This window comes from Lithobates pipiens, unplaced genomic scaffold (assembly GCF_037356315.1).
Source record: "Lithobates pipiens isolate NorthernLeopardFrog02 unplaced genomic scaffold, aLitPip1_a1.2 Scaffold_16, whole genome shotgun sequence".
Taxonomy (NCBI): Eukaryota; Metazoa; Chordata; class Amphibia; order Anura; family Ranidae; genus Lithobates; species Lithobates pipiens.
This window is the reverse complement of record NW_027507748.1, coordinates 15,127,113-15,154,005: the sequence shown is the minus strand read 5'-3', so window position 1 is coordinate 15,154,005 and position 26,893 is coordinate 15,127,113. Positions and strand designations below refer to the sequence as shown.

Genomic DNA, 26,893 nt, shown 5'->3' with positions numbered 1-26,893 from the left:
CTAAATACCTGTTGCTAGGTGGTCCCTCGTAGTCTGCCTCCTTTATTGGCCGGGCTGGTGACATCACTTCCCCTCGGCGCCGCACAGTCATTTGGGACCTGTCACGTGTCCCAGATGACTGTGCGGCGTATCACGGCGCGCGGTGCTGCTCGCGCATGCACAGTGGGAGCCCGGCTGTGGCTGGGCCCCGGAGCAGGGAACGAGGGGGGGAGGGGGGTTCATTCCCCCGCATCGCTGGACCCTGGGACGGGTAAGTGTCCGATTATTAAAAGTCAGCAGCTGCAGTATTTGTAGCTGCTGACTTAAATTTTTATTTTTTTAAGTAAAAATGTGTAAACGTGAATATTAAACACCAGTGACAGACTGAACAATCAAGAATAATACACGATAAAAATAGCGGTAAAAATGTGCAAACTCAGCAAAGAGTGTTATCATTAATGCGATAAATCTTTGTTTACTTTGTTGTTTTCTTCTCCTCTAGCACGGATACAATGTATCATATAATACACCTAGAGGCGATTCAGTTCGCATTGTGCGCTATACAAGTATTTCATTCATTCATTCATTCATTCATTCATATAATAATGTATGCAGTATGTAATAAAATCTTTTTCTCCATTCAAGAGGAGAAAAAAGAAAAAAGAAAAAAGGGAGCTGGCTGAACAGTCACTGATCACGGTAATAGCCAATCAGAGGCTATCACAGCAATCAGGTGATCGATAACAGGGTCTCCTGTTATTTTAATTGACACGAGAGAAGAAAAAACATTACTTACTTGCAGACGCGTCCCAGAATTTGACCGATCCATCGGCATGCCTGGGAAGAGAATGTAAACAATGGTAAATCCACAGGAATAGCGCGGGCTCATATGGTCTTACTGATAACAGTAAAATATACAGAAATACCGCAAAAAAAATAAAAAATTTGAAGGGTGTCACAAGTCAGCCGTTTATTTTGTTTCTACTCCAACCTGACGGTGATATACAACACCGACCACACTCGGGTCCAGCAAGACACAAGTTAGGATATATATCTCCTAGGATTGTAAGCTCTAGCGAGCAGGGCCCTCCGATTCCTCACGTATTGTATTGAAATTTTAGTTGGTCTACCTGACCGTGGTTTGGTTTCAACAGAACGCCTCATTTGTCCACTTCTTGATTAGAGTTTGAACACTGCTGATTGGCATTCTCAATTCCTTGGATATCTTTTTATATCCCTTTCCTGTTTTATACAGTTCAACTACCTTTTCCCGCAGATCCTTTGACAATTCGTTTTGCTTTCCCCCTAACTCAGAATCCAGAAATGTCAGTGCAGCACTGGATGAAAGATACAAGGGTCAGCCAGGAGTCCAGAAACTCATCGACCTTTTATACACACACACACTAATTACAAGCAAACAGATCAAAGGTGAGGGTGGTTACCTTTAAAGCGGAGGTCCACCCTAAAGTGGAACTTCCACTCATTGGAACCCTCCCCCCCTCCGGCGCCACAACTGGCCCCTTTCAGGGGGGAGGGGGGTGCAGATACCTGTATAGTACAGGTATTTGCACCCACTTCCGGCATAGATATCCGCAGAATCTGCGGGTATTTACGCCACTTCCTGCGGGTCCCCCGCTGTCTGCTGGGAAACACACAGATCCCAGAGACAGCGAGGACCATCCTTATTGCGAAGCGCGACTCGCGCATGCGCAGTATGGAGCAGGGAAGTGAAGCCGCAAGGCTTCGCTGCTATCCATCTACCCAATTAGGACAGGAGACACCGGCCGGAGTTGGTGTGCTCATTCCCGTCGCGGAAATTTTGGGGCTCGGGTAATTATAAGGGGGGCTTGGGAGCGCTGATCCATTAAAAAAATATGTTTTTCGCCTTAATGCATAGCATGCATTAAGGTGAAAAACGGCGAGGGTTTACAACCCCTTTAACGTCCGCTTTCGTTAAACCATCGGTAATTGGAGATTTTGCAGAGTTGCTGTTTGAACACAACGCCGGTGTCCTATCACATACTGTCCCCCATCGGATAGTGTCCGCTGTGTACTGCGCATGCACATGACAACCACATTCCGAAAATAGCCGAGGATGAACGGCGCCTGCGCCGTGAGTCCAGGTTCTAGCCCCACCATCCAAGTGGACATAGAGTTAGAATAAAAAGACCCGATCGCAGCGAGAGGCCGTGCCCAAAGCGTGGCGAGCAAAGCGAGCCTGCGAGGGGCCCTCTAATATGTGCAGCCCTGCGTCCACTTGGATGGTGGAGCTAGTACCTCGACTCATGGCGCAGGCGCCGTTCATCTTCGGAGATTTTCCGAATCTCCTTCTGCTCCGTACTGCGCAAAGCGCTGCGCTTACGCAGTACGGGACGGACACTTCTACATGGCCGGACACTATATGTCAGAACACCGGCAACCAAATAGAGTCCGATGCACGATATTATGAGCGGAGACTGTTATGCCGCGTACACACGACCGGACTTTCCGGCAAAAAAGGTCTGACGGACTTCCCGACGGGCCACATACGAACGGACTAAGCCCATTCGAAAGTCCGTTTGTTTTGAAAGTGACGACGTAAGACGGGACTAAAAAAGGAAGTTCAGTAGCCAATAGCTTCCCTTGCGTCATATTTGGTCTGTCGGATCAGCACACAGACGAACGGTTTTCCCGATAGGAATGGAGTCCGTAGGACAGATTTGAAACATGTTCTATTTCTAGGTCCGTCTGATTTTTTTTTTTTTTTTTTTTAAACGATCGGATTAGCCCACACACGATCGGATTGTCCGACGGACTGATTCCGTCGTCCCTAGTCTGCCGGAAAGTCCGTTCATGTGTACGCAGCATTACTCCTCTCCGATAGTAGCCAACAAAATGGCCACTCCCCCGAGGCAGAGACAACTTTGTCCTCGTTGGCCACTGTGCTGTCAAAACAGCTAAATCTTCCCGTACCGGACTGTATTCGGTTGCCGGTGTTGTGTCCAAACAGCAATTCCTCAAAATCTCCAATTACTGATGGTTTAAAGAAACCGGAAGTGACGTGGTTGGAGTTTCTGACGAGTTGGCTAATTCGACAGAACACCACTATGACTAGTAAATAAAAAAAAATACAAATTCCAGTATATATCCCATCATTTGTAGATGCGATAACGTTCAGGTAAACCGATCAATATACGCTTATCTGGGATTTTTTTTTCTACATCTAAAATATCTAGCAGAATACACATTGACTGAAATTTATGAAGAAATTTGATATTTGTAATTTTTTTTATTGGATATGTTTTATAGGAGAAAATAAAAACTACTGGGTTTTTTTTTTTTTTTCAAAATTGTTGTTTTTAGCGCAAAAAAAAACAAAAACAAAACTCAGAGGTGATCAAATACCACCAAAAGAAAGCTCTATCTGTGGGGAGGGGAAAAAAAAAATCACATACTTTTTTTTTTTTGGCACAGTGTCGCACGATCGTGCAATTTTCACTAAAAGTAACGCAGTGCCGTATCACAAAAAATGGCCCGGTCGGGGGAGGGTAAATCTTCCGGAGGTCAAGTGGTTAAAGTATCACAAATAATGGCCTGGTCATGAAAGAGGGGGGTAAATCTTCCAGAGGTTAAGTGGTTAAAGTCAGGATTGAATGTAAAACAATCCTGTGCATAAAAATTAAGAATTTTTTTTTTTTTACTTTTTTTGTTTTTATTGATCTATTGCAAAAAATCACATACTTATTTTGGTGTACAGAGTCGCACGAACGTGCAATTTTCAGAAAAAGTAACGCAGTGCCATATCACAAATAATGGCCTGGTCATGAAAGGGTGGAGGGGGGTAAATCTTCCAGATGTTAAGTGGTTAAAGTCAGGATTGAATGTAAAACAATCCTGTGCATATAAATGAAGACTTATTTTTTTATTTTTGTTTTACTTTTTTGTTTTTATTGATCTATTGCAAAAATCACATACTTATTTTGGGGTACAGCGTCGCACGATCGTGCAATTTTCAGTAAAAGTAACGCAGCAGTGCCGTTTCACAAAAATGGCCTGGTCATGAAAGGTTGGAGGGGGGGGGGTAAATCTTCCGGAGGTTAAGTGGTTAAAGCCAGGATTGAATGTAAAACAATCCTGTGCATATAAATGAAGACTTTTTTTTTTTTACTTTTTTTTTTTTATTGATCTATTGCAAAAATCACATACATTTTTTTGGGGGTACAGAGTCGCACGATCTTGCAATTTTTAGTAAAAGTAACGCAGTGCCGTATCACAAAAAATAGCCTGGTCATGAAAAAGGGGGGGGGGGGGAATCTTCCGGAGGTTAAGTGGTTAAAGCCAGGATTGAATGTAAAACAATCCTGTGCATATAAATGAAGACTTTTTTTTTTTTACTTTTTTTTTTTTTATTGATCTATTGCAAAAATCACATACATTTTTTTGGGGGTACAGAGTCGCACGATCTTGCAATTTTTAGTAAAAGTAACGCAGTGCCGTATCACAAAAAATAGCCTGGTCATGAAAAAGGGGGGGGGGGGGAATCTTCCGGAGGTTAAGTGGTTAAAGCCAGGATTGAATGTAAAACAATCCTGTGCATATAAATGAAGACTTTTTTTTTTTTTTACTTTTTTTTTTTTATTGATCTATTGCAAAAATCACATAAATTTTTTTGGGGTACAGCGTCGCACGATCGTGCAATTTTCAGTAAAAGTAACGCAGCAGTGCCGTTTCACAAAAATGGCCTGGTCATGAAAGGGTGGAGGGGGGTAAATCTTCCGGAGGTTAAGTGGTTAAAGCCAGGATTGAATGTAAAACAATCCTGTGCATATAAAATGAAGACTTTATTTTTATTTTTACTGTTTTTTCTTTTTTTATTGATCTATTGCAAAAATTACATACATTTTTTTGGGGTACAGCGTCACACGATCGTGCAATTTTCACTAAAAGTAACGCAGTGCCTTATCACAAAAAATGGCCTGGCCATGAAAAAAAAGGGGGGGGGTTAAATCTTCCGGAGGTTAAGTGGTTAAAGTCAGGATTGAATACAAACAATCCTGTGCATAAAATTTTTTATTTTATTTTATTTTTTTGTTTTGTTTTTATTGATCTATTGCAGTCAGGTGTTACAATCAGTGGCTGCCCGTCCATTAGGGGGCCGCCCCCCTCTCTCCCGACCACCACTTTATGCAATAGATAGATTCATGCACATCAATGGCCACCGCGGCCACCCCCTATTCATGGGTCTGTCCCCTTTCAGGGCACCGGGCGCCTGAATTACAGAGGCCAGAGGCTCTAATAGGCTTCAGAATAGGGTGAGCTCGGGTCGCAGAAAGTGCGTCCGAAGCCCCCCCAGGGGTCTCTTCCGATTGTCCGAAAAGAGAAGACTCCCGATTGGCCTGCCGAGGAGGAGGAGGGAGGAAACGGTAGCCGCCACCGCCATCGCTGTGATGACCCGTGGAGAGCAGAAGGGGAGGCCGCCACTGCCGATCAGGGGAACCCGCCGGTGATGGGGGTTCCACCGACCTCCACTGTGTTACATGGGCTTCTTCTGGTTTTCTGTTTGCCGTGTTGGGTACATGTAAGGTCGGCAAGCTGCCTTGAATGACCTCGGTTCAGAAAGCAGACCTAGACTCGGGCAACCTTCTCCTTCGTACAATGTGAAACAGGTCAGCTGTGAAGGAAAGATCGCTGACGGTAGGCATCCTGCAGCTGAGCTTTTTGCCTTGACCCAATTTTTTTAATTTGTTACACAGCACTGTGCGGCCGAGAAGCAACGAGCGCCTCTTCCTAGACCTGCCCTCCGATGACACCAACAATGTGGCCCAGTGATCAGAAGGCTGGGAATCAATCACCTGACAGTCACCTGAAGCAGAGGGTGCCTAGGCACTGCCACACGTTACTGTGCTCTGCTCAGGAATCATACTCTAGAGCAGTGGTGACCCGTCCACCCCCCTCCCCCCATTATTTATAATAGATTCATGCATAGCATGAATCTATCCACAGCCACCCCCTATTCATGCCTCCGGCCCCTTTCAGGATGCGGGGTGCCTGAAATACAGCGGCGGAGGGGGAGGGGGATTTTTTTTTTTTGTTGAAGAACCTGATTAGAGCCATAGGCTCGAATAGGCTTCAAAAACAGGGTGGGCTCGGAACGCAGAGCATTGCGCCATGAGCCAAACCCAGGTGTTACAATGGAAATTTTGCTGTTGAAACAGTGATCCTCAATCCGGCCAAATCGGAAGCGGGGTGTAAGACCCGCTTTCCCCGTTTGGCCGAAAAGAGAAGACTCCCGACTGGCTGGCAAGGAGGGAGGAAATGGAAGCTGCCGTGATGACCCGTGGGGAGCAGGGGAACGGGAGGCCGCCGCCGAGCATCGGAAGCCTGCCGATGAAGTGATGGGGTAAGTGCTACCAACCGTCCGACTGGGAGGGGGGGGGGGGTGTCCTATTGTTTGCCGTTCCCCCCCCCCCAAAAAAAAATTACCATTCTTCATTATTCTGCTATATCCTATATATTCTGCTATATCCAATAAAAAAAAATTAAATTCAAATTTCTTCATAAATTTAGGCCGATATGTATTCCGCTACATATTTTTGGTAATAAAAATCCCAATAAGCGTCCATGGTTTGGTTTATATAAACGTTATAGCATCTATAAACTATGGAATATACAGTATACTGGAATATGTATTAATCATTTTTATTTTTATACTATTAATGGCGGCGATCAGCGACTTATAGCAGGACTGCAATATTGTGGCAGACATTCTGACCCTAACTGCCACTTCTGACATTTTGTGGGAACCAGTGACACTAATATAGTGATCAGTGCTAAAAATATTCACTGTCACTGTACTAATGACACTGGTTGGGAAGGGGCTAAACATCTAGGGCTATCAAAGGGTTAAACGTGCGCCTAACCAGTGTTTGTGTGTACAGTGTGTGGTGTTTTTACTAAGGGATGTGCTGTTTTGTGCTCCCTGCTTTGTGGGGAAACAAAAACCGGCACATCACTGCTGACAGGACAGGGGTCTGTATTGTTTACATTGACAGAGCTCTGTCCTGTCTTCGCTGATCAGAGGGTGCCAGCAATCATCCATTGACGGGTACCTGCTGATGTAGCAAGATGTCCGCATGCCGCCTTCTCACTGTATCTTTACTGTGGACGAGTGCCGGGTGTAGCAAGATGGCGGGGACGGAAAATCACTTTTGTTTAAAAATCTGACGGGTCGCCTAATCTGACGAAACACCATCAAAGGAAGCCCCATAGTAACTCTATGGGTGATGTCACTTCCCATTCATTTCCCAGCCGTTGTCGGACGTGTACTCAGCAGAGCGTCCGCCGATGGAGAAGGCATGTATACCGATTTCTTTTTTTCTTTTCAGAGCTGGAGCGGTTAGTGTTAGAAAGTTGGTGGCTATAGATTAGAGCCGCACGATTAATGGTCAAGAATCGGTATCGCGATCTCGACGAAAGTGCTTCACAATTCTTTCTATGCAAAGAATTCTCTCTGCTCTTCTGAAGCCACAGCCATCAAAAGAAAGGAAGAGAAAAACTGGGCAGTCTGCCAAGAAGGAAGGAAGAAGGTGGATAGAAGAAGCGAGTGGGCGGGCAAACAGAGATGATATCATCTGTCTCTGCCCCCCGCATCACCACTCTCACAGTCAGTGTTCTATCTCAGTGTCGGAGGTGCGGCGGGGAGCAGAGAGATGACATCATCTCTCACTGCCCCATCCCGCATCACCGCTCTCCTGTGGCTTCTGGCTGTGAGAAAACTAAGATTGCTTGTTCAGCGGCGCAGATTCCCCACTCCCCCGGACAGCTAATCAGGAATGGCCGAGTGCCAGAGAGTGAGAGCCGAAGCAGTCCCAGACCCTCCCTCTGCCAGGCGAGACCCGCTGCAGCATGAGGAGGGAGACACCCTGCTACATCCAGAGGGGCGATCCCACAGAGATGTGACGTCATCAGCGACAGGTGAGCTGTGTGTGGGAGTACAGGTGAGGTGTGCTGGGATTTATAGTTCACCCCCTCAGCTGTCTGCCTGACATACCACAAGGGCACTCCACTCACTCCGCATTTGGTGACAGGCAACGTGGCGTGGCAAGTGACAATCCACATCTTGTGGCAGGTAGCATGGCAGGTGATGTGGCAAGTGACATTCCGCATCTGGTGACAGGCGACGGTGGCAGGTGACACACTCTGGGCTCCCACTGATTCTACATTATGGTGAATTTAACTATTTTATTTATTACTACAATGATGTAATAATAGAAACAATGCCCTTCAATCACCCTGACACCATATCAAGCATGGTGCTGGGATGACTGAAGCGCCAACACCAGCCATTGCCCACGAAAAATCGTGAAACCAACCACCCCCCCCCCCCTCCCCCCCGGCACAATTTTCTTCCACGCAACTGGTCCCCGGTGCCAAAAAGGTTGGGGACCACTGCCCTAGAGAATAAAATGGTGGTGGTTTCAATATTTTATGTCACACTGTATTTGCACAGCGGTCGTTCAAATGCAATTTTTTTTGCAAAAATTACTTTTTTCCTTTAATTTCTCTTTATTAAATTTTTAAACACAAATTCCAATGACATTCATAATGCAAAAATTACTTTAACCAGTTCCCGACCGGCGCACGCCGATGTACGTCGGCAGAATGGCACGGGCAGGCATATTGGCGTACAGGTACGTCCATTTTTAAATGCCGCCCTGCCGTCGCGTGCGCGCCGGCGGGCTCTCGTGCCAGTCGGGACCCCCGTGAGTCCGGTCTCGGGTCCTGCGACTCGATCGCCGTGGGGATACCCGCGATTGTCTCACGGCGGCGACTGAACAGGGAGATGCCGTTGTATGTGATTGGAGCAGAGATCAGTGTTCACTAACACAAAGCCCAACCCCCACAGTTAGTAACACGCCCCTAGGAACATTTAACCCCTACATTGTCACTACCTGGTTAACCCCTTCACTGCCAGTGTCATTTACACAGGAATCAATGCATTTGTATAGCACTGATTGCTGTATAAATGACAATGGTCCCAAAAATGTGTCAAAAATGTCCGATGTGTCCGCCATAATGTCGCAGTCACAATAAAAATCGCTGATCGCCGCCATTACTAGTAAAAAAAAAAAAATTATTAATAAAAATGCCATAGAACTATCCCCTATTTTGTAAAAGCTATAACTTTTGCGCAAACCAATCAATAATCACTTATCGCGTTTTTTTTTTACCAAAAATATGTAGAAGAATACATATCGGCCTAAACTGAGGGAAAATTTTTTTTTTTTTATATATTTTTGGGGGATATTTATTATAACAAAAAGTAAAAAAGAATGCGTTTTTTTCTAAATTGCTGCTCTATTTTTGTTTATAGCGCAAAAAATAAAAACCGCAGGGGTGATCAAATACCCCCAAAAAGCTCTATTTGTGGGAAAAAAAAAGGACATCAATTTTGTTTGGGAGCCACGTTGCACGACCGCGCAATTGTTAGTTAAAACGACGCAGTGCTGAATCTCAAAAAGTGATCTGGTCTTAAGCCAGCAAAATGGTCCGGGGCTGAAAGTGGTTAATGAATTAAAAAAAAAAAAAAAACACTAACCAGGAAAGTTAACCCATTTTTTTTGTATAATGTGAAAGATTTTACGTTATGAGAATCGTGATCTTTTTATTCTAAGCAAAAAAATCGTGATTTTCATTCATTTTGGCCAGAATCGTGCAGCTTATTATAGATGCAGGGCTTCTCTTTTTTGCAATGGACTTCCACTTTAAGGCTAGTTAGAGTACAACTCCAGGCCTAAACCTAAGGTTGAAAAGGGCTGATTTAACCACTTGCCGACCAGCCGCCGCAGTTTTACTGCAGCAGAGTGGCACGGCTGGGCGAAAAAACATTATGTTACGTCGCTTCACCCTGTGGCCACTAGGGACGCCCGCACGCGCCCGCAGTTCACCCCCGGAGCCGATGTGAGTGCCCGCGGCCGCGATGACCGCCGGGCTCCTGCGATTGCTCGTGACACACGTAAACACACAGATCCTGGTTCTCTGAGGGGAGAAGAGACTGATCACAAAGTATGAAAGTATGAACAGTGATCTGTCATCTCTTCTAGATAGTCCCATCTCCCCTTCAGTTAGAACACACAGGGAACACAGTTAACCCCTTGATCGCCCCCCTAGTGTTAATCCCTTCCCTGCCAGTGACATTTGTACAGTAATCAATGCATTTTTATAGCACTGATCGCTGTATAAATGCCAATGGCCTTTAAAAATGTGTCAAAAGTGTCCAATCTGTCCACCGCAATGTCGCAGTCCCGATATAAAAAAAAAAAATCGATGATCACTGCCATTACTAGAAAAAAATAATAATAATAAAAATGCTATAAATCTATCCCCTATTTTGTAGACCATATAACTTTTGTGCAAACCAGTCAATTATTGCAATTTTTATTACCAAAAATATGTCGAAGAATTTATAATCGACCTAAACTGAGAAAAAAATTGATTTAAAAAAAAAAGGGGGGATATTTATTATAGCAAAAAGTACAAAAAAAATTGTTTTTTTCAAAATTGTCGCTATTTTTTGTTTTATAGCGCAAAAGAAAACAAAAAAAAAACGCAGAGGTGATCAAATACCACCAAAAGAAAGCTCTAAGCCCCCGTACACACGGTCGGACATTCCGACAACAAAATCCGTCTGATTTTTTTCCCGACGGATTTTGTCCGAAATTGGTGTCGCATACACACGGTCGGACAAAGTTGTCGGAAAATCCGATCGTTCGTAACGTGACGACATTATTTAGTTTCGACGGGACTACGTTCAGGCTAGTAGCCAATAGCTTTCATCTAGGAATTTGATCGGAGCATGCGTGGGTCTTTGTCCGGTCGGAATTCTCTACAAACGATCGGACAAAGTGCGATCGGATCATGTTATCGGAAATTTTTTATATCCAGCTCTCAAACTTTGTTGGTCGGACGTTCCAACGGAAAAAAAGTCCGATGGAGCCCACACATGGTCGGATTATCCGACAACATGGTCCGATCGGACATTTTTCATCGGAAAGTCCGACCGTGTGTACAAGGGCTATTTGTGGGGGGGGAGAAAGGGCATCAATTTTGTTTGGGCGCGATGCCGCACTGCCGCGCAAATGTCAGTTAAATCGACGCAGTCCCAAATCGCCAAAAAATGACCCCGTCATTGAGCAGCCAAATCTTTCGGGGCTGAAGCGGTTAAAGACAGAAAACAGTCTCTGCAACTATGAGCATAATAGTAATAATAATAATAATAATAACCGATTGTGTATGAATCCACTAAAAAACACGTCTTTCTTACCCTGTAACAATAATTTCTGGGTAGGCTGTAGTTCCAAGGTTCCATATTCCTCCTGTTAGTGGCCATTCCTGTACAGAACAGAATGAAAAGATCACTATACTGCTTGGATGTTCCACTACCCACTTTGTAGGACAATGCTCTCCTCGCCAGCTACGTTTTTAGTTCTATAGCTCTTGTACATGCTGCACTTTCTGTATGGTGATTGTGCCCTTCATTCTCCATACACGTTTATGAGCCAGGTCTGACTATCTGACCAACTGATACAATAGACACTCTATATAGCACACAATGAACCCCCCCCCCCGAAAACTGAAAATACAGAAAAACGTATATGTACGGTACCATATACAGCGGGTAAAATAAGCATTGAACGCGTCACCAATTTTTCTCGGTAAATATATTGGCACTATTGACTCACACATGTCGGTAACAGCCCATGCGTTCCATACATACAAAGACACTAAAACAAATACGTTCAGAAATGAAATTGTGTGTAATAAAATGGAAGGACGCAGGGAAAAAAAGTATTGAACCCCCTAACTGAAATGTATTTAATACAAAATCCTTTGTTGGTAATGACGGCTTCAAGACGCCGGCTCCTGTATGGAGGAGCGAGTCGCATGCGTTGCTCTGGTGTGATTTCGGGCCCATTCTTCCACACAGTCTTCAAATCTTGAAGGTTGGGTGGGCCTCTTCTATGAACTCTGATCTTTAGTTCTTTCCATGGATTTTCTGTTGGATTCAAGTCAGGTGATTGGCCGGGCCATTCTAACAGTTTCATTTTCTTTCTTTGAAACCAATGGAGAGTCTCCTTGGCTTTGTGTGTTGGGATCATTGTCCTCCCGAGATGTCCGCCCGAGATGTCCCCCCAAGATGTCCGCCCGAGATGTCCCGCCCGAGATGTCCTCCCGAGATGTCCCCCCGAGATGTCCTCCCGAGATGTCCGCCCGAGATTTCCCCCCGAGATGTCCCCCCGAGATGTCCTCCCTCGGTTCATCTTCATCATCCTGGTAGATGGCGGCAGATTTTTATCACCATTCATCCTTCCTTCAATGATATGAAGTTTGCCAGTACCGTAAGCTGGAAAACAGCCCTGTCCCCCACCATGATGTTCCCACCTCCAAACCTCACTGTTGGTATGGGGGGGGGTGTTTTGGGGTGATGTGACCTCCAAACATGGTGTGTATTATGGCCTCCAAAGAGTTCCATTTTGGTCTCCTCTGACCAGACTATATTCTTCCCGTATTTCACAGGCTTGTCTAAATGTTGTGCATCAAACTTTAAAGAGCGCCAACATGCTTCTTCTTCAGCAATGGAGTGTTGCGTGGTGATCGGTCATACAGGCCATGGCGTGTGAGTGCATTACTTATTGTTGAACCCGCTAATTCCAGGTCTTTCTGAAGCTCCCCACAAGTGGCCCTTGGCTCTTGGACATCGCTTCTGATAATTCTTTTCACTCCTCTGTCAGAAATCCTTTGGAGAGCACCTGGTCGTGGCCAGTTTATGGTGAAATTACGTTCTTTCCACTTCTGGATTATTGCCCCAACAGTGCTCACTGGAACATTAAGAAGTTTATAAATCCCTCTGTAGCCAATGCCATCAGTATGTTTTGAAACAATAAGGTTGTGAAGGTCTTTGCTTTTACCCATCATGAGATGTTTCCTATGTGACACCTTGGTAATTAGACACCTTTTTATAGGCCATCAGCTGAGACTGAACCAGTTGATAATAATTTGCACTGACAAGGGGCAGGCTTGCTTTCTAATTACTGATAGATTTCAACTGATGCTTTGTTTTCCATGCTTTCTTGCACCTAACTTCCTTCATGTGTTCCAATACCTTTTCCCTGTGTCCTTCCATTTTATTACACATAATTTATTTTCTGAACCTTTTATGTTTTGGTGTCTTTGTATTGCATGGGTTGTTACCAACATGTGGGGAAAATGTCATGTCAATAGCGCCTTTAGAAATATATTTCCCTCGAAAATTAGTGACCAATACTTATTTTACCCGCTGTATGTACAAGTCACAGGCTTATAAAGGCAGTTAAAGTGGTTGTAAACCCTTACAACCAACTTTGACCTACAGGTAAGCCTAGATTAAGGCTTACCTGTAGGTCCAAGAAATATCTCCTAAACCTACATGGTTTAGGAGATATTTGCCGAAAGACAAGCACCGCTGTCTATGCGCATGTGCTGTAGATAGCGGCGCGCAGGCGCACTGAGTGCGCCGCTGTCAACGGCGATATGCCGCGAGTGGCGGCTCCCGTGCGCATGCGCGGGAGTGACATCATCGCGGCTTCGCCGAATGACAGCGGCGGAGCAGCGAGACCCACCGAGAAGATGGATGCTCCAGACTACAGGGGACAGCGGTGACATTGCTGGCTCCTGTGTCAGGTAAGTGACACATAATGGACTACTATGCGATGTGATGCGATACATAGTAGTCCATTATGCTTTACCTTTGCAGGGGACCAAAGAGGAAGTAAACCCATCAGGGTTTACTTCCTCTTTAAATGTTAATATTAGATAGCCAAACAAACCCCATTCATGATACAATACCCCTCCCCCCCATGTCAGATCCTTCCTTCCTTCGTTCTCTGAGCACATTACCTTGTTGCTGTATCCTTGCTTTTTGTTCTTTGCTCCGACAGAATAGAGCACAGGGATCAGGTGAGGGGGGCAGTCTGCGAAATACTCCGTACAGGTCACAGGAGACTCATGGACGTCCATGGAGTACGGGTTCTCAAAGATCGGAAAACTGCCAGAAAGCAAAAAGTCGGGTTAGTAGGTTAGGTATCTGGTTAGAGTGCAGATAGACTATAGAAAATAAAATGGTTGTAAACCTATAAAAAAAATTAAAAAAAACGAGAAGCATTGCTAATATTTTTTTCTAATGTTTCTGTGTCCTAGTCAATACATTACCTGTTGATCCTGCCAGTCACTCTGACTTCCTATTTCTTGTTGGTAATTACATAGTAGGTGAGGTAAAAAAAAGACACAAGTCCATCACGTCCAACCTATGTGTGTGATTATATGTCAGTATTACATTGTATATCCCTGTATGTTGCGGCCGTTCAGGTGCTTATCTAATAGTTTGACTATCAATGCTCCCCGCTGAGACCACCGCCTGTGGAAGGGAATTCCACATCCTTGTCGCTCTTACAGTAAAGAACCCTCTACGTAGTTTAAGATTGAGGCTGGGTTCACACTGCTGCGGTGTACGAGATCGGATGTGATGCGCACCGCACCGCAGTGCAAATCACATGCGATCTCTGTGCGATGCGATTTCAGCCATACAGATAGTATGGCAGAATTTGCATCGCATCCAGCCCAAACTCGTACAGGACCCTTTTTTTGGTCCGCAGCAGAATTGGATCGCATGGGTGTTCACCCCAATGCGATCCGATTCCTGTCCGAGTTTGCAGATCGCACTGCGATATGCGAACTGATTTGGAGGTGTCATTAACTTTTCACTGACACTCCCAGCAGTTCGCATAGGGCAGTGTGAACTGCCGCCGGGAGGCATGTGATGCGGGAACCCGCAGTAGATTCGCAGCGTTCCCGCATCGCAGCAGTGTGAACCCAGCCTGAACCTCTTTTCTTCTAATTTTTGATCTGCAACGTTCAACTGGCTGTGTCTCCCTGATTCCTTACAGTTACCCCCCCCCCCCACCACACCCCCCAACAATGACGAGGTACCAGGTCTCACACACGTGCAGAGGTCTAGTGCTGTGTGTGTGTTTACATGTTGCAAGACATGTGCACTGCCGAAAAAGTTAGTTCGTATTAATTTCATTTTTTTTTTTTTTTTTTAGTTTTTCGGGTCGCAATTCATAAATTCGAAAATTTAAAAATTTAGAAAAGAAGAAAATTTGAAAAAATAACTAATAATAATTAAGAATTAAATTATAGGTATTGGAACTTTCTTTCAAATTTGGCTGTTAGTGAACGTAACGAATACGAATTTACCCGAACTTACGAATTATGCGAAATAACGAACGCAGCATCTAAACAAATGGAACAGAATAATAAATAATAATATGTTTTTATTATTATTGTTATTTATTATTATTAATTTATTACGTTCCATTCTTTTAAATGCGGCATTCATTATTTCGGTTAATTCGTAACTTCGGATATATTTTGTATTTGTTACGTTCACTAACAGCCAAACTTGAAAGGAAATTCCAATACCTATAATTTAATAGTTAGTAATAGTTAAGTTATTATTATAGTGGAACCTTGGATTACGAGCATAATCCGTTCCAGGAGAATGCGTGTAATCCAAAGCACTCGCATATGAAAGCGAGTTTCCCCTCCGCCTATTCTTACATGTACAAATGTATGTATTTGGACTGTATTTGTATGTATTTGGACTTATTGTGCCCTTTCTCTTGTACTCAATAAAAACCATTAACCACTTCAGCCCCTGAAGAATTTACCCCCCCCCTTTCTGACCAGGCCCCTTTTTGCGATTCAGCCCTGCGTCGATTTAACTGACAATTGCGCGGTCGTGCGACGTGGCTCCCAAACAAAATTGACGTCCTTTTTTTCCCACAAATAGAGCTTTTTGGTGCTATTTGATCACCCCTGCGGTTTTTTATTTTTTGCGCTATAAACAAAAATAGGGCGACAATTTTGAAAAAAAAAATTATTTTTTACTTTTTGCTACAATAAATACGCCCCAAAGCTATATAAAAAAAACATTTTTTTCCTCCGTTTAGGCCGATACGTATTCTTCTACATATTTTTGAAAAAAAAAAAATATTTTTTACTTTTTGCTACAATAAATACGCCCCAAAGCTATATATAAAAAAACATTTTTTTCCTCCGTTTAGGCCGATACGTATTCTTCTACATATTTTTGGTAAAAAAAAAAAAAAAATCGCAATAAACTATTGATTGGTTTGCGCAAAAGTTATAGCGTTTACAAAATAGGGGATAGTTTTATGGCAATTTTTATTACTATTTTTTTTTCAAATGGCGGCGATCAGCGATTTTTATCGTGACTGCGACATTATGGCGGACACATCGGACATTTTTGACACATTTTTGGGACCATTGTCATTTATACAGCAATCAGTGCTATACAAAATGCACTGATTCCTGTGTAAATGACACTGGCAGTGAAGGGGTTAACCACTGGGTGGCAGTGTAGGGGTTAAGTGGGGCGTGTTTCTAACTGTGGGGGGGGGGGGGGGCGTGGCTGTGTGTGACACGTCACTGATCTGTGCTTCGATCACAGGGAGCAGAGATCAGTGACACTGTCACTAGGCAGAATGGGGAGATGCTTGTTTACATTAGCATCTCCCAGTTCTCCCTCCCCGTGAGGTGTTTGCGGGTATCCCCGCAGCGATCGAGTACGCGGGACCCGCAACTAGACTCACGGAGCTTGACACGGGCGTGCGCCCGTTGGCCGCCCTTATAAAGGGCAACGTACAGGAACGTGATTCTGCCTGTACGAGCCCTTTTATTGCATGCAATACCGCATGTGGCCAGAGGTGGGGGGGTGCCGGAGAGCCTCGGAAATACACGGGGACAGCTCGGCTGAACTCAGAAACCCTCCGAAAGGCTCGGAAACACTCAGGAACAAAGTATTGCCGAGTGTTTCCCAGTATTTCCGTGTGATTCCTAGTATTTCCGAACGAGTGTCACCGGCGCCACCCCCGCACCTCTGGCCAAATACAGTACTGCACACCCCATTAGCTTGAATTCTGCTCGTTTTGCGAAACAACATTCGCAAACCAAGTCAGAATTAAAAAAAAAAAATTGTCTTTCAAAACGCTCATTTTCCGCGTTACTCGTTAACCAAGGTTCCACTGTACTTAGTAATTATTTAGGCTTTTCAAATTTTTGGCTTTTTGGATTTTCAAATTTACAAATTTTCGAATATTTTGAAAAATTCGTTAAACGGGTTTTCATTAATTCGGATTTCCGAATTAACGAATTTGTCGAAATTCATTAAAAATCTAATTCAGAACGAAACAAATTGCACATGTTTACAATGTTGCCATTGATTTCATTAATGTAGGAAAGTTAATGGCTACTGGTATATGTGGCATTGGTATACCGTTTCCCCTGAAAATCAGACCTAGTGTGATTGTCATTGATGTCTGCAATATAAGCCATACCCCCCAAATAAGCCCTACCGTTTTCCCCTGAAAATAAGCCCTACCCTGAAAATAAGACCTACAAGGACTTTAACTAGGGCTTATATTGCAGCCATCACCGACAATCACGCCAGGTCTTATTTTCGGGGGAAACAGGGTAACAGAAGGCTGAAATGTCAATCAAGACAAGGGGTGGGGGTTCAAATAGGAATAAAAAGTAAAAAAAAGTAAAAAGTAAAAAAAAAAAAAAAAAACACTCCTTACTCATCAGGTGCGCCTTCTCTCTTTCCTTAGCGCCACCTTTCTGCCTAACTTCCTCCTGGTTTCTGACCTATCGATAGGTGTGTGCAGCCTATTGCATTAGGGTGTGTAATCCAAAGCTCCAACACACATGCCTTCCTCTGCCCCCTCAGCTGCACGGGACAGCGAATGGACAGGAGTAGCTCTGTCCAGAGAGACTTCCTGTATTCTTCACCTATAGACATATCCCTCTAGTGCTGGGCGCCAGTGACTGCCATCACATCCGTGAGCCCGACCAAAAAGGATTGTGGGATTAGTAGTCTCTCAGACCGGCGATTCCTTTTGTGCAGCATGACATCTGGACTACATTTCCCAGGGATCCTTGCTACAAACTGAAGACACTCCTGGGAGGAACTATAAAAGAGTCCAAAGATTCGCGTTGCGCCCTCTTCTTCCTGGGCCCGGCTGTGCGCACATCTCCCAGTATCGGACATCTACGCGGCACCAAGCAGATCTACACTACGGTCGCCCGTATCCAACAGCCGTGGGTCATCGCTGGTCGTTTCACCGAAGGAAGTCACTTCCAGGATTGCTGTCTGCAAGGCATAAGCCGGTGTTTCGTCACATATGGCGATCCATCACATCTGGCTACCCGCTGGACTGTGCATGTGAGACGCCACCATATGCGTTCCAACACTGTGGCGGTCTGCGCTTGCGCAGAATTTTGTGCCCACACCCCTGAGTCCAATTTCATGCCCAACCATCCAAGTGGACATAGAGTTAGATTATAATTATGCCGAGGCCGTGCCCAAAGCGTGCCGAGGGAAGCGAGTCCGTGAGGGGCCCTATGTTGGAACGCATATGGTGGCGTCGCGCACACTCACTCCAGCGGGTAGCAAAATGTGATGGGTAGCCAAATGTGACGTGACACCGGTCTGGTCATTGGTGAAAGGGCAATTGCCCATTCTTAGCAACCCTTCCCTGCTACTTTATCTGAACACTCTACAGACACCTTTACCTTGGGAAGACTTTATTGCCTTATGCCGCATACACACGATCGGAATTTCAGCCAGCAAAAGACCAATGAGAGCTTTTCATCGGAAAATGCGACCGTGTGTATGGAATTTAGCTTGCCGAATTCCCGCTAGCAAAAAATTTGATAGCATGTTGTCAATTTTCCCGAAGGAAAAAACCTTCTATCGGAAATTCCAATCGCGTGTACGCAATTCCAACGCGCAAAAACTCACGCATGCTCAGATACAACTACAAGATGGAAGCTACTGGCTACTAGGTATTGAACTTCCTTTTTCTAGTCCCGTCGTACGCGCTATATGTCACCGTGTTCTTGGCGGTTGGAATTTGATGTGACAGCGTGTAGGCAAGACAGTTTGAGCAGAATTCCGACTGGAAAACCATCAGAGTTTTTTCTGACGAGAATTCCGATCGTGTGTACGCGGCATTACTGTTTGGAACACTGTACATCAGGTGTCTCAACCTGGTGGCCCTCCAGCTGTTGTGAAACTACAAATCCCATGAGGCATTGCAAGACGGACAGTTACAAGCATAACTCCCACAGGCAGAGGCATGATGGGACTTGTAGTTTCACAACAGCTGGAGGGCCACCAGTTTGAGACCCCCTGCTGTACATAGACACCTTTACTTAAAGCGGAGGTCCACCCTAAAGTGGACCTTCCGCTCATTGGAATCCTCCCCCCCCCCTCCGGCGCCACAATTGGCACCTTTCAGGGGGGAGGGGGGTGCAGATACCTGTACAGTACAGGTATCTGCACCCACTTCCGGGATAGCTCTCTGGGGAAAGGGGCGTAGATCTACGCCCCTTTCCGAAGGTCCCCCGCTGTCTGCTGGGAAACACACAGATCCCAGAGGCAGCGGGTCCATCCTTATTGCGCAGCGCGACTCGCGCATGCGCAGTAGGGAACCGGGAAATGAAGCCGAAAGGCTCCACTTCCTGATTCCCATACGCAAGATGGCGGCGGCAGCACCCGAGAGACGATCGAGAGATCGGCTTCGGGTGCCAACATCGCGGGCGCGCTGGGCGGGTAAGTGTCCTTATTTTAAAAGTCAGCAGCTGCTGTATTTGTAGCTGCTGGCTTTAAAAAAAAAAAAAAAAAAAAACGACGGAACTCCCACTTTAAAACCACTTCAAGGAGTATCACTAGCTTGTTAAACTCTTCGGATTATTTCCACACCATTGTGCCTTATTGGATACAATCTAATGAGCTCCAACTGCCGGTGAAGACTATCAGGCCTGCATCTTGGACACTGCTGTTATTACCATTTAAAGGCCCTATTCTATCCCCTATTCTGTCTGACCTCTCATTAGGATATAAAGATTGAATAGGCCGGCCTTGGGTTCCCCTTTAGTGTGTGACTTCCTGTCCTAGATAGTTAAAGTGATTGTAAAACTTTGTTTATTTAAAAATAAGAAACCTATCATACTTACCTCCACTGTGCATCTCATTTTGCACAGAGTGGCCCCGAACACAGTCTTCTGGGGTTCCTCAACGGCTCTTGCGGCTCCCCCCCCCCACATCAGATAACACCCTAGGAGAATCTATTTCCCTGGGGGGTTACCCCTTGCGGGCGTGCTCCCGAGTCCATCATTCGGTGTCCATAGACGCAGAATCTAGGACTCAGCCCCGCCCCCCGCGTCGTTGGATTTGATTGAGAGCAGCGGGAGACAATGGCGGCACTGCCATCAATCTATTCAATCAAGAGTCGAGAACCCTGGGCAGACGAAGAGCGTGTCCCCACTGGATGAAGTTCCAGAGCTCAGGTAATTAAAAGGGGGGGGCTGCATCGCCATGATCCTGTGACCATTCCAATGCACCTGACACTCTGGGTTCAGACATCTTCCACAACACGCCATAGACGCCGAATTTAGGACTCAGCCCCACCCCCCGCTTCATTGAATTTGATTGACAGCAGTGGGAGCCAATGGCTGCACTGCTATCAATCTATCCAATCAAGAGCCAAGAACCCTGGGCAGAGGATGTACGTCCCCGCCGGATGAAGTTCCAGGGCTCAGGTAAGTAAAATGGGGGAGGGGGGCGACTGCATCGCCATGACCCTGTGAACATTCCAACCCACCTGACACTCTGGGTTCAGACATCTTCCACAACACGCTATAGACGCTGCATGTAGGACTCAGCCCCACCCCCCGCATCGTTGGATTTGATTGACAGCAGTGGGAGCCAATGGCTGCGCTGCTATCATCTATCCAGTCAAGAGCCGAGAACCACGGGCAGAGGAAGAGCGTGTCCCTGCCGGATGAAGTTCCAGGGCTCAGGTAATTAAAATGGGGGGGCTGTTTTTTTTTTCACCTTAATGCATAGGATGCACAAGGGTTTACAATCCCTTTAACCCTATACTGCCCTTACAGGTTATGTTCCAGGTGGTACTTCATTGTACATATATGTAAATTGTGCTTTTGTGCTGTTGAACCATTTCTAAGCTGTCTTTTAGGGGAATTATTCTTCCGAGCCTGGGCTGTTATCCAGCACTTGGTTGACCCATTACCCTCCTCTGTGTATCAATAGCACATTACGTATTTTGGTAAAAGCCTAGATAATATACACATATTTGACTTGTGCGACGTATCATTTAAAAGGTGTTGTGGAAGATGTCTGGACCCAGAGTGTCAGGTGGGTTGAAATGTTCACAGGGTCGTGGCGATGCAGAAGAACAGGTAAATCCAAGCAGTCCTCAAGGGGGTCATGCTACACACATTTTACTCTGCTTCAATTATGAATGAAAACAGTGAGTGAGTGTGTTTACTGTGCTCATTCAGGAAAGGAAGGGGCCGGTAAATTACATATTTACTAGCTCCTTCCCCCCCCCCCACACTCCATTCTGAAAGGAGGAAAGGAGAGGGAAGCAAGCAGCACTGCGGGGCGAGGGAGGTGGGCAACAAGGCTGAAGAAGCCTGGGCAGTAGGGGAAAATCGGCACCACACACAGGGATTAGGGTGTGCCCAGGCACAGCCCCAGCGCACGCCTATGGATCTATCCTTTCTTCTTAGATCTGTATAGGCTATGAATAGCACCATTGTATGGACATCGGTGGGCCTAGCGGATACGTTGATGTAGGGAATCAGCCCGGGACCCCTTGGCCCTCATGGAATTATGAAAATAGCGATCTCCTGTTGTTATATCAGTTCTGGTTTTATACTACTGCATTCTTTGTCAGCTAACTTTTGTTACCACTGTCAATGCTATCCCCTGCATGGGTGGAAGGATAGCATGTTAGCTAACTTGTTAAACTGAATAAAAATTATTGACACAGAAAAAGTAAAAAACAAAAAAAAAAAGGGAGGGGGGGGGGGGATTAGAATGGTGTAATGTGTAACTGACAGCTCCCACTTAAAATACAGTGGTGTGAAAAAGTGTTTGCCCCCTTCCTCATTTCCTGTTCCTTTGCATGTTTGTCACACTTAAGTGTTTCGGAACATCAAACCAATTTAAACAATAGTCAAGGACAACACAAGTAAACACAAAATGCAATTTGTAAATGAAGGTGTTTATTATTAAAGGTGAAAAAAAATCCAAACCATCATGGCCCTGTGTGAAAAAGTGATTGCCCCCCTTGTTAAAACATACTATAACTGTGGTTGTCCACACCTGAGTTCAATTTCTCTAGCCAAACCCAGGCCTGATTATTGCCACACCTGTTCACAATCAAGGCATCACTTAAATAGGAGCTGCTTGACACAGTAAGGTCCACCAGAAGATCCTTAAAAGCTACACATCATGCCGAGACCCAAAGAAATTCAGGAACAATTGAGAAAGAAAGTAATTGAGATCTATCAGTCTGGAAAGGGTTATAAAGCCATTTCCAAAGCTTTGGGAATCCAGCGAACCACAGTGAGAGCCATTATCCACAAATGGCGAAGACATGGAACAGTGGTGAACCTTCCCAGGAGTGGCCGGCCGCCCAAAATTACCCCAAGAGAGCAGCGACGACTCATCCAAGAGGTCGCAAAAGACCCCACAACAACGTCCAAGGAACTGCAGGCCTCGCTTGCCTCAGTTAAGGTCAGCGTTCATGCCTCCACCATCAGGAAAAGACTGGGCAAAAATGGCCTGCATGGCAGAGTTCCAAGGAGAAAACCACTGCTGAGCAAAAAGAACATCAAAGCTCGTCTCAATTTCTCCACAACACATCTTGATGATCCCCAAGACTTTTGGGACAACATTCTGTGGACCGATGAGACAAAAGTGGAACTCTTTGGAAGGTGTGTGTCCAAGTATATCTGGCGTAGAAGGAACACTGCATTTCATAAAAAGAACATTATACCAACAGTAAAATATGGTGGTGGTAGTGTGATGGTCTGGGGCTGTTTTGCTGCTTCAGGACCTGGAAGACTTGCCGTGATAAAAGGAACTATGAATTCTGCTGTCTACCAAGAGATCCTGAAGGAGAATGTCCGACCATCTGTTCGTGTACTCAAGCTGAAAGGAACTTGGGTTCTGCAGCAGGACAATGATCCTAAACACACCAGCAAGTCCACCACCGAATGGCTGAAGAAAAACAAAATGAAGACTTTGGAGTGGCCTAGCCAAAGTCCTGACCTGAATCCTATTGAGATGTTGTGGTATGACCTTAAAAAGGCCGTTCATGCTCGAAAACCCTCTAATGTAACTGAATTAGGACAATTCTGCAAAGATGGAACAACCATAGGTTAGCATACCCCTACCTCCGGCCTCCTTTCCATTTTTCACGCTATCCTAGGACGACTATTCCAGATCACAGCCAGACTTCTTTTCTAAGCGGAGACCTCCACCTTAAGTAAAGACAGCTGGAACAGCCAGCAACCGAATACAATAACTCCTTCCGCATCCATATAGGCATCCCCTGATCAACTTGCGCGCTAATAGCCTCAAGCACGGCGGCAAGTCTGATACCTAGCCCCACCTCAGGATCAATACCCTGATCAGGATCATAATCTTAGGCCCATAGTACCATCAACAGCATCCACAAACCATGTGCTACTTCAAATACTCAGCTGAAGTTCTGCACAGACTAAGGAACATCAACACCACATTGCCATCTTCCATACAAAAAATACTTCAAAGAGAACAACTATTAAAAACCGGACGACAAGCAGCTCCCAACCACAGGAAGACATCTACTCGACCACTACAATTAGATTGCACCTTGATTAACGCCAGTTCTGCAGTCAAACATAGACTGGAAGTACACGACTTCATCATCGAGAACAATGTAGACTGCCTCTTCATCACCGAAAGCTGGTTAACCTCTGACTGCAACACCATCCTCACCGAATTGGTGCCGGAAAACTACAGGATCCTAACCGAACACCGGATAGGGAAAAAAGGAGGAGGCCTAGCAGTGATCTTTAAAGGTCACCTGGATCTCACTAAACCATCATCTCAGAACCCAGTGTCTTTTATGGAAACCCTGACGCTACATTTTCAACCAACACCCCATGACACCACTCATATTCTACTGTGCTACAGACCACCGGGACCAAAGTCCAATCTTCTTTCACCCCTCACGGAATCCTTTGCAATGCACACCCTAAAATTCAAAAATTTCCTGGCACTCGGAGATTTCAACCTTTGGGCAAACGAGCCTAAAGACCCCATCGCGACTGCCTGCATCAATCAACTAGAAGAACTGGGTCTACAGCAACTGATAAAGACTCCCACGCATGGGTCAGGACACACCCTGGACCTCATTTTCAAACAGAACATCGACGTCAACATACTCGACAACATAACTCTGCCATGGACGGATCACCACGCCATCAAATTCAAAATCACTACCAACATCACCAACGCAAAACGGAAACCTGTAACAATGCACTGGACCAGATCGCATAAAAAACTGTACTCCGAAGCCTTCAAAACCACTCTGTCCAAAAAAATATCTACAATAACCTTAAACCACTCTACGGAGGAAACACTCAACTCCCTGAACAAGGCATTACTGCAATCAGCAGACTCGGTAGCACCAAAACGCAGGGCTCTCATCAGGAAGAAAAATGCTGGATGGTTTAATAGCTCCCTCTCCGTACTAAAGCAAGAACGCAGAAGAGCGGAAAGAACATGGAGAAGAAATCCCACCGAGGAAAACCTATTTAACTACAAAGGTCTGACAGAGAATTATCGGAAAGCAATCTTCAAAGCCAAAAAGGACCACTTCTCATATACAATCTCAACGGCCGCAAACCAACCACGGGAACTGTTTAAACTGGTTAATCAATCAATGAATCCGGTGTGCCTAGAACCCCCAGAAAGCGAATCCCAGGATTACTGTGACAAACTGTCGGATTTTTTCATCGATAAAGTCAAAACCATCATCAGGGAAACAATTTGTCAGAAGAAAACATCCAACCTCAGCCAGCAAATACATAAAGAGGATGTCCGCACCAACATACCGCAACTGCCAAAATTTTCACTATCCCCAATTACCGTAGACACCGCAAAAAACATCATTAATAAACTGCGTGACAGTACCTCACCCATTGACATCATCCCCACAAAACTACTGAAAGAATGCTCCGACATCGTGGCTCCAACCATAACCCACCTCATAAACCGATCATTTCACGAAGGGATTGTTCCCAGCATCCTTAAACAAGGCATCGTCAAACCTCTACTCAAGAAACCAAACCTGGACCCTCAGGATCCAAACAACCGTAAGCCAATTACAAGCCTCAACACCATTTCTAAGATCATGGAGAAAGCTGTAGTACATCAGCTACAACTTCACCTGGATACTCACAAACTCCTGGACCCGCTGCAATCCGGCTTCCGCCCGGGTCATGGGACAGAAACAGCTCTCCTCAAGATTTGGGATGACGCCCTCGAAGCAGCAGATGATGGAGAGCCGTGTCTCCTCGTACTGCTAGACCTCAGTGCAGCGTTTGATACAGTAGATCACAATACTCTACTCGTCCGCCTCACAGAAGTAGCCGGAGTCCAAGACATCGATCTTCATTGGTTCGCGTCCTTCCTAGGAAATCGGTCACAGACAGTGAAACTAGGAAAATTCCTCTCCGAAACTCGGGCAGTCACCCGCGGAGTCCCTCAAGGCTCTCCGTTGTCACCCGTTCTCTTCAACATTTACATCCGCCCACTCCTCCAAATCATCAGATGCTCAGATCTCTGCTTCCACTCTTACGCTGACGACACGCAACTTTATTTCCGGATCAATGGAAAAAAAGATCACCAACAACAACTTGAAAACTGCCTCAAATCAATAGAGGACTGGATGACCACTAACTCCCTCCGGCTGAACGAATCAAAGACAGAGCTTCTTATCTTACACCAAAATCATAAGCCCGCAACCAAAACCTCCTGGTCTCCACCAACCGTCTTTGGGCAGACTATCTCCCCAAAGACCAAAGCGAAGAGTCTCGGGGTTATTTTAGACGCACAAATGTCAATGGATGCGCAAATAGGAGCAGTAGTCAGTCGATCTCACCATCTGCTGCGCATGCTTCGCAGACTCATCCCTTTTATCCCAAAGAATGACAAAGCAGTGGTAGTTGGAACAATCATTAATTCACGACTGGACTACGCAAACTCGCTTTACATAGGATTACCACAATATCAACTTGCGCGATTACAACTGATCCAAAACACGGCGACAAGGCTGATAACAGGAAAAAAACCCTGGGAATCCATTTCTCCTTCACTGAGGAGCTTACATTGGCTAACCGTAAAAAAATCGGATCACGTTCAAGACCCTTTGCCTCACCCACAAATGCGTGCATAGAGAAGCTCCGCAATACCTAATGGAGAAAATAAATCATTACACACCAAACCGCAGTCTTCCATCAGCCAACAAAAACCTCCTCCTAGTGCCCAAAGCCCGGTATAAATCCAAGGGGGATCGGAGATTCGCTGTCCAAGGGCCTCGGCTATGGAATGCTCTACCAATCAACATCCGCCTGGAAGAAAATCACCTGGCTTTTAGGAAAAAACTCAAGACCTTCCTCTTTTAGCAGATGATCAAAGCTCGCCACAGCGCCTAGAGGCGATTCAGTTCGCATTGTGCGCTATATAAGTATTTCATTCATTCATGAGTGGGCCAAAATTCCTCCAGGACGCTGTAAAAGCCTCATTGCACGTTATCACAAACGCTTGGTTGCACTTGTTGCTGCTAAGGGTGGCCCAACCAGATATTAGGTTTAGGGGGCAATCACTTTTTCACACAGGGCCATGATGGTTTGGATTTTTTTTCACCTTTAATAATAAACACCTTCATTT

The 26,893-nt window shown here is 45.3% G+C and overlaps 1 protein-coding gene across 8 annotated transcripts in view; it reads right to left on the bottom strand.

The window, feature by feature from the left end:
• The window catches only part of STXBP5L (syntaxin binding protein 5L), a 508,429-nt gene that overhangs the window by 162,788 nt on the left and 318,748 nt on the right, over nucleotides 1-26,893 (bottom strand). For all 8 annotated transcript variants that reach the window (XM_077479605.1, XM_077479606.1, XM_077479607.1 and 5 more), the window contains exons 12-14: nucleotides 13,894-14,041; nucleotides 11,282-11,349; nucleotides 776-816 (exon numbers count right to left, since the gene is read on the bottom strand). In XM_077479605.1, the coding sequence (XP_077335731.1) occupies nucleotides 776-816; nucleotides 11,282-11,349; nucleotides 13,894-14,041 (257 nt within the window). The remainder of the gene's footprint in view (nucleotides 1-775; nucleotides 817-11,281; nucleotides 11,350-13,893; nucleotides 14,042-26,893) is intronic.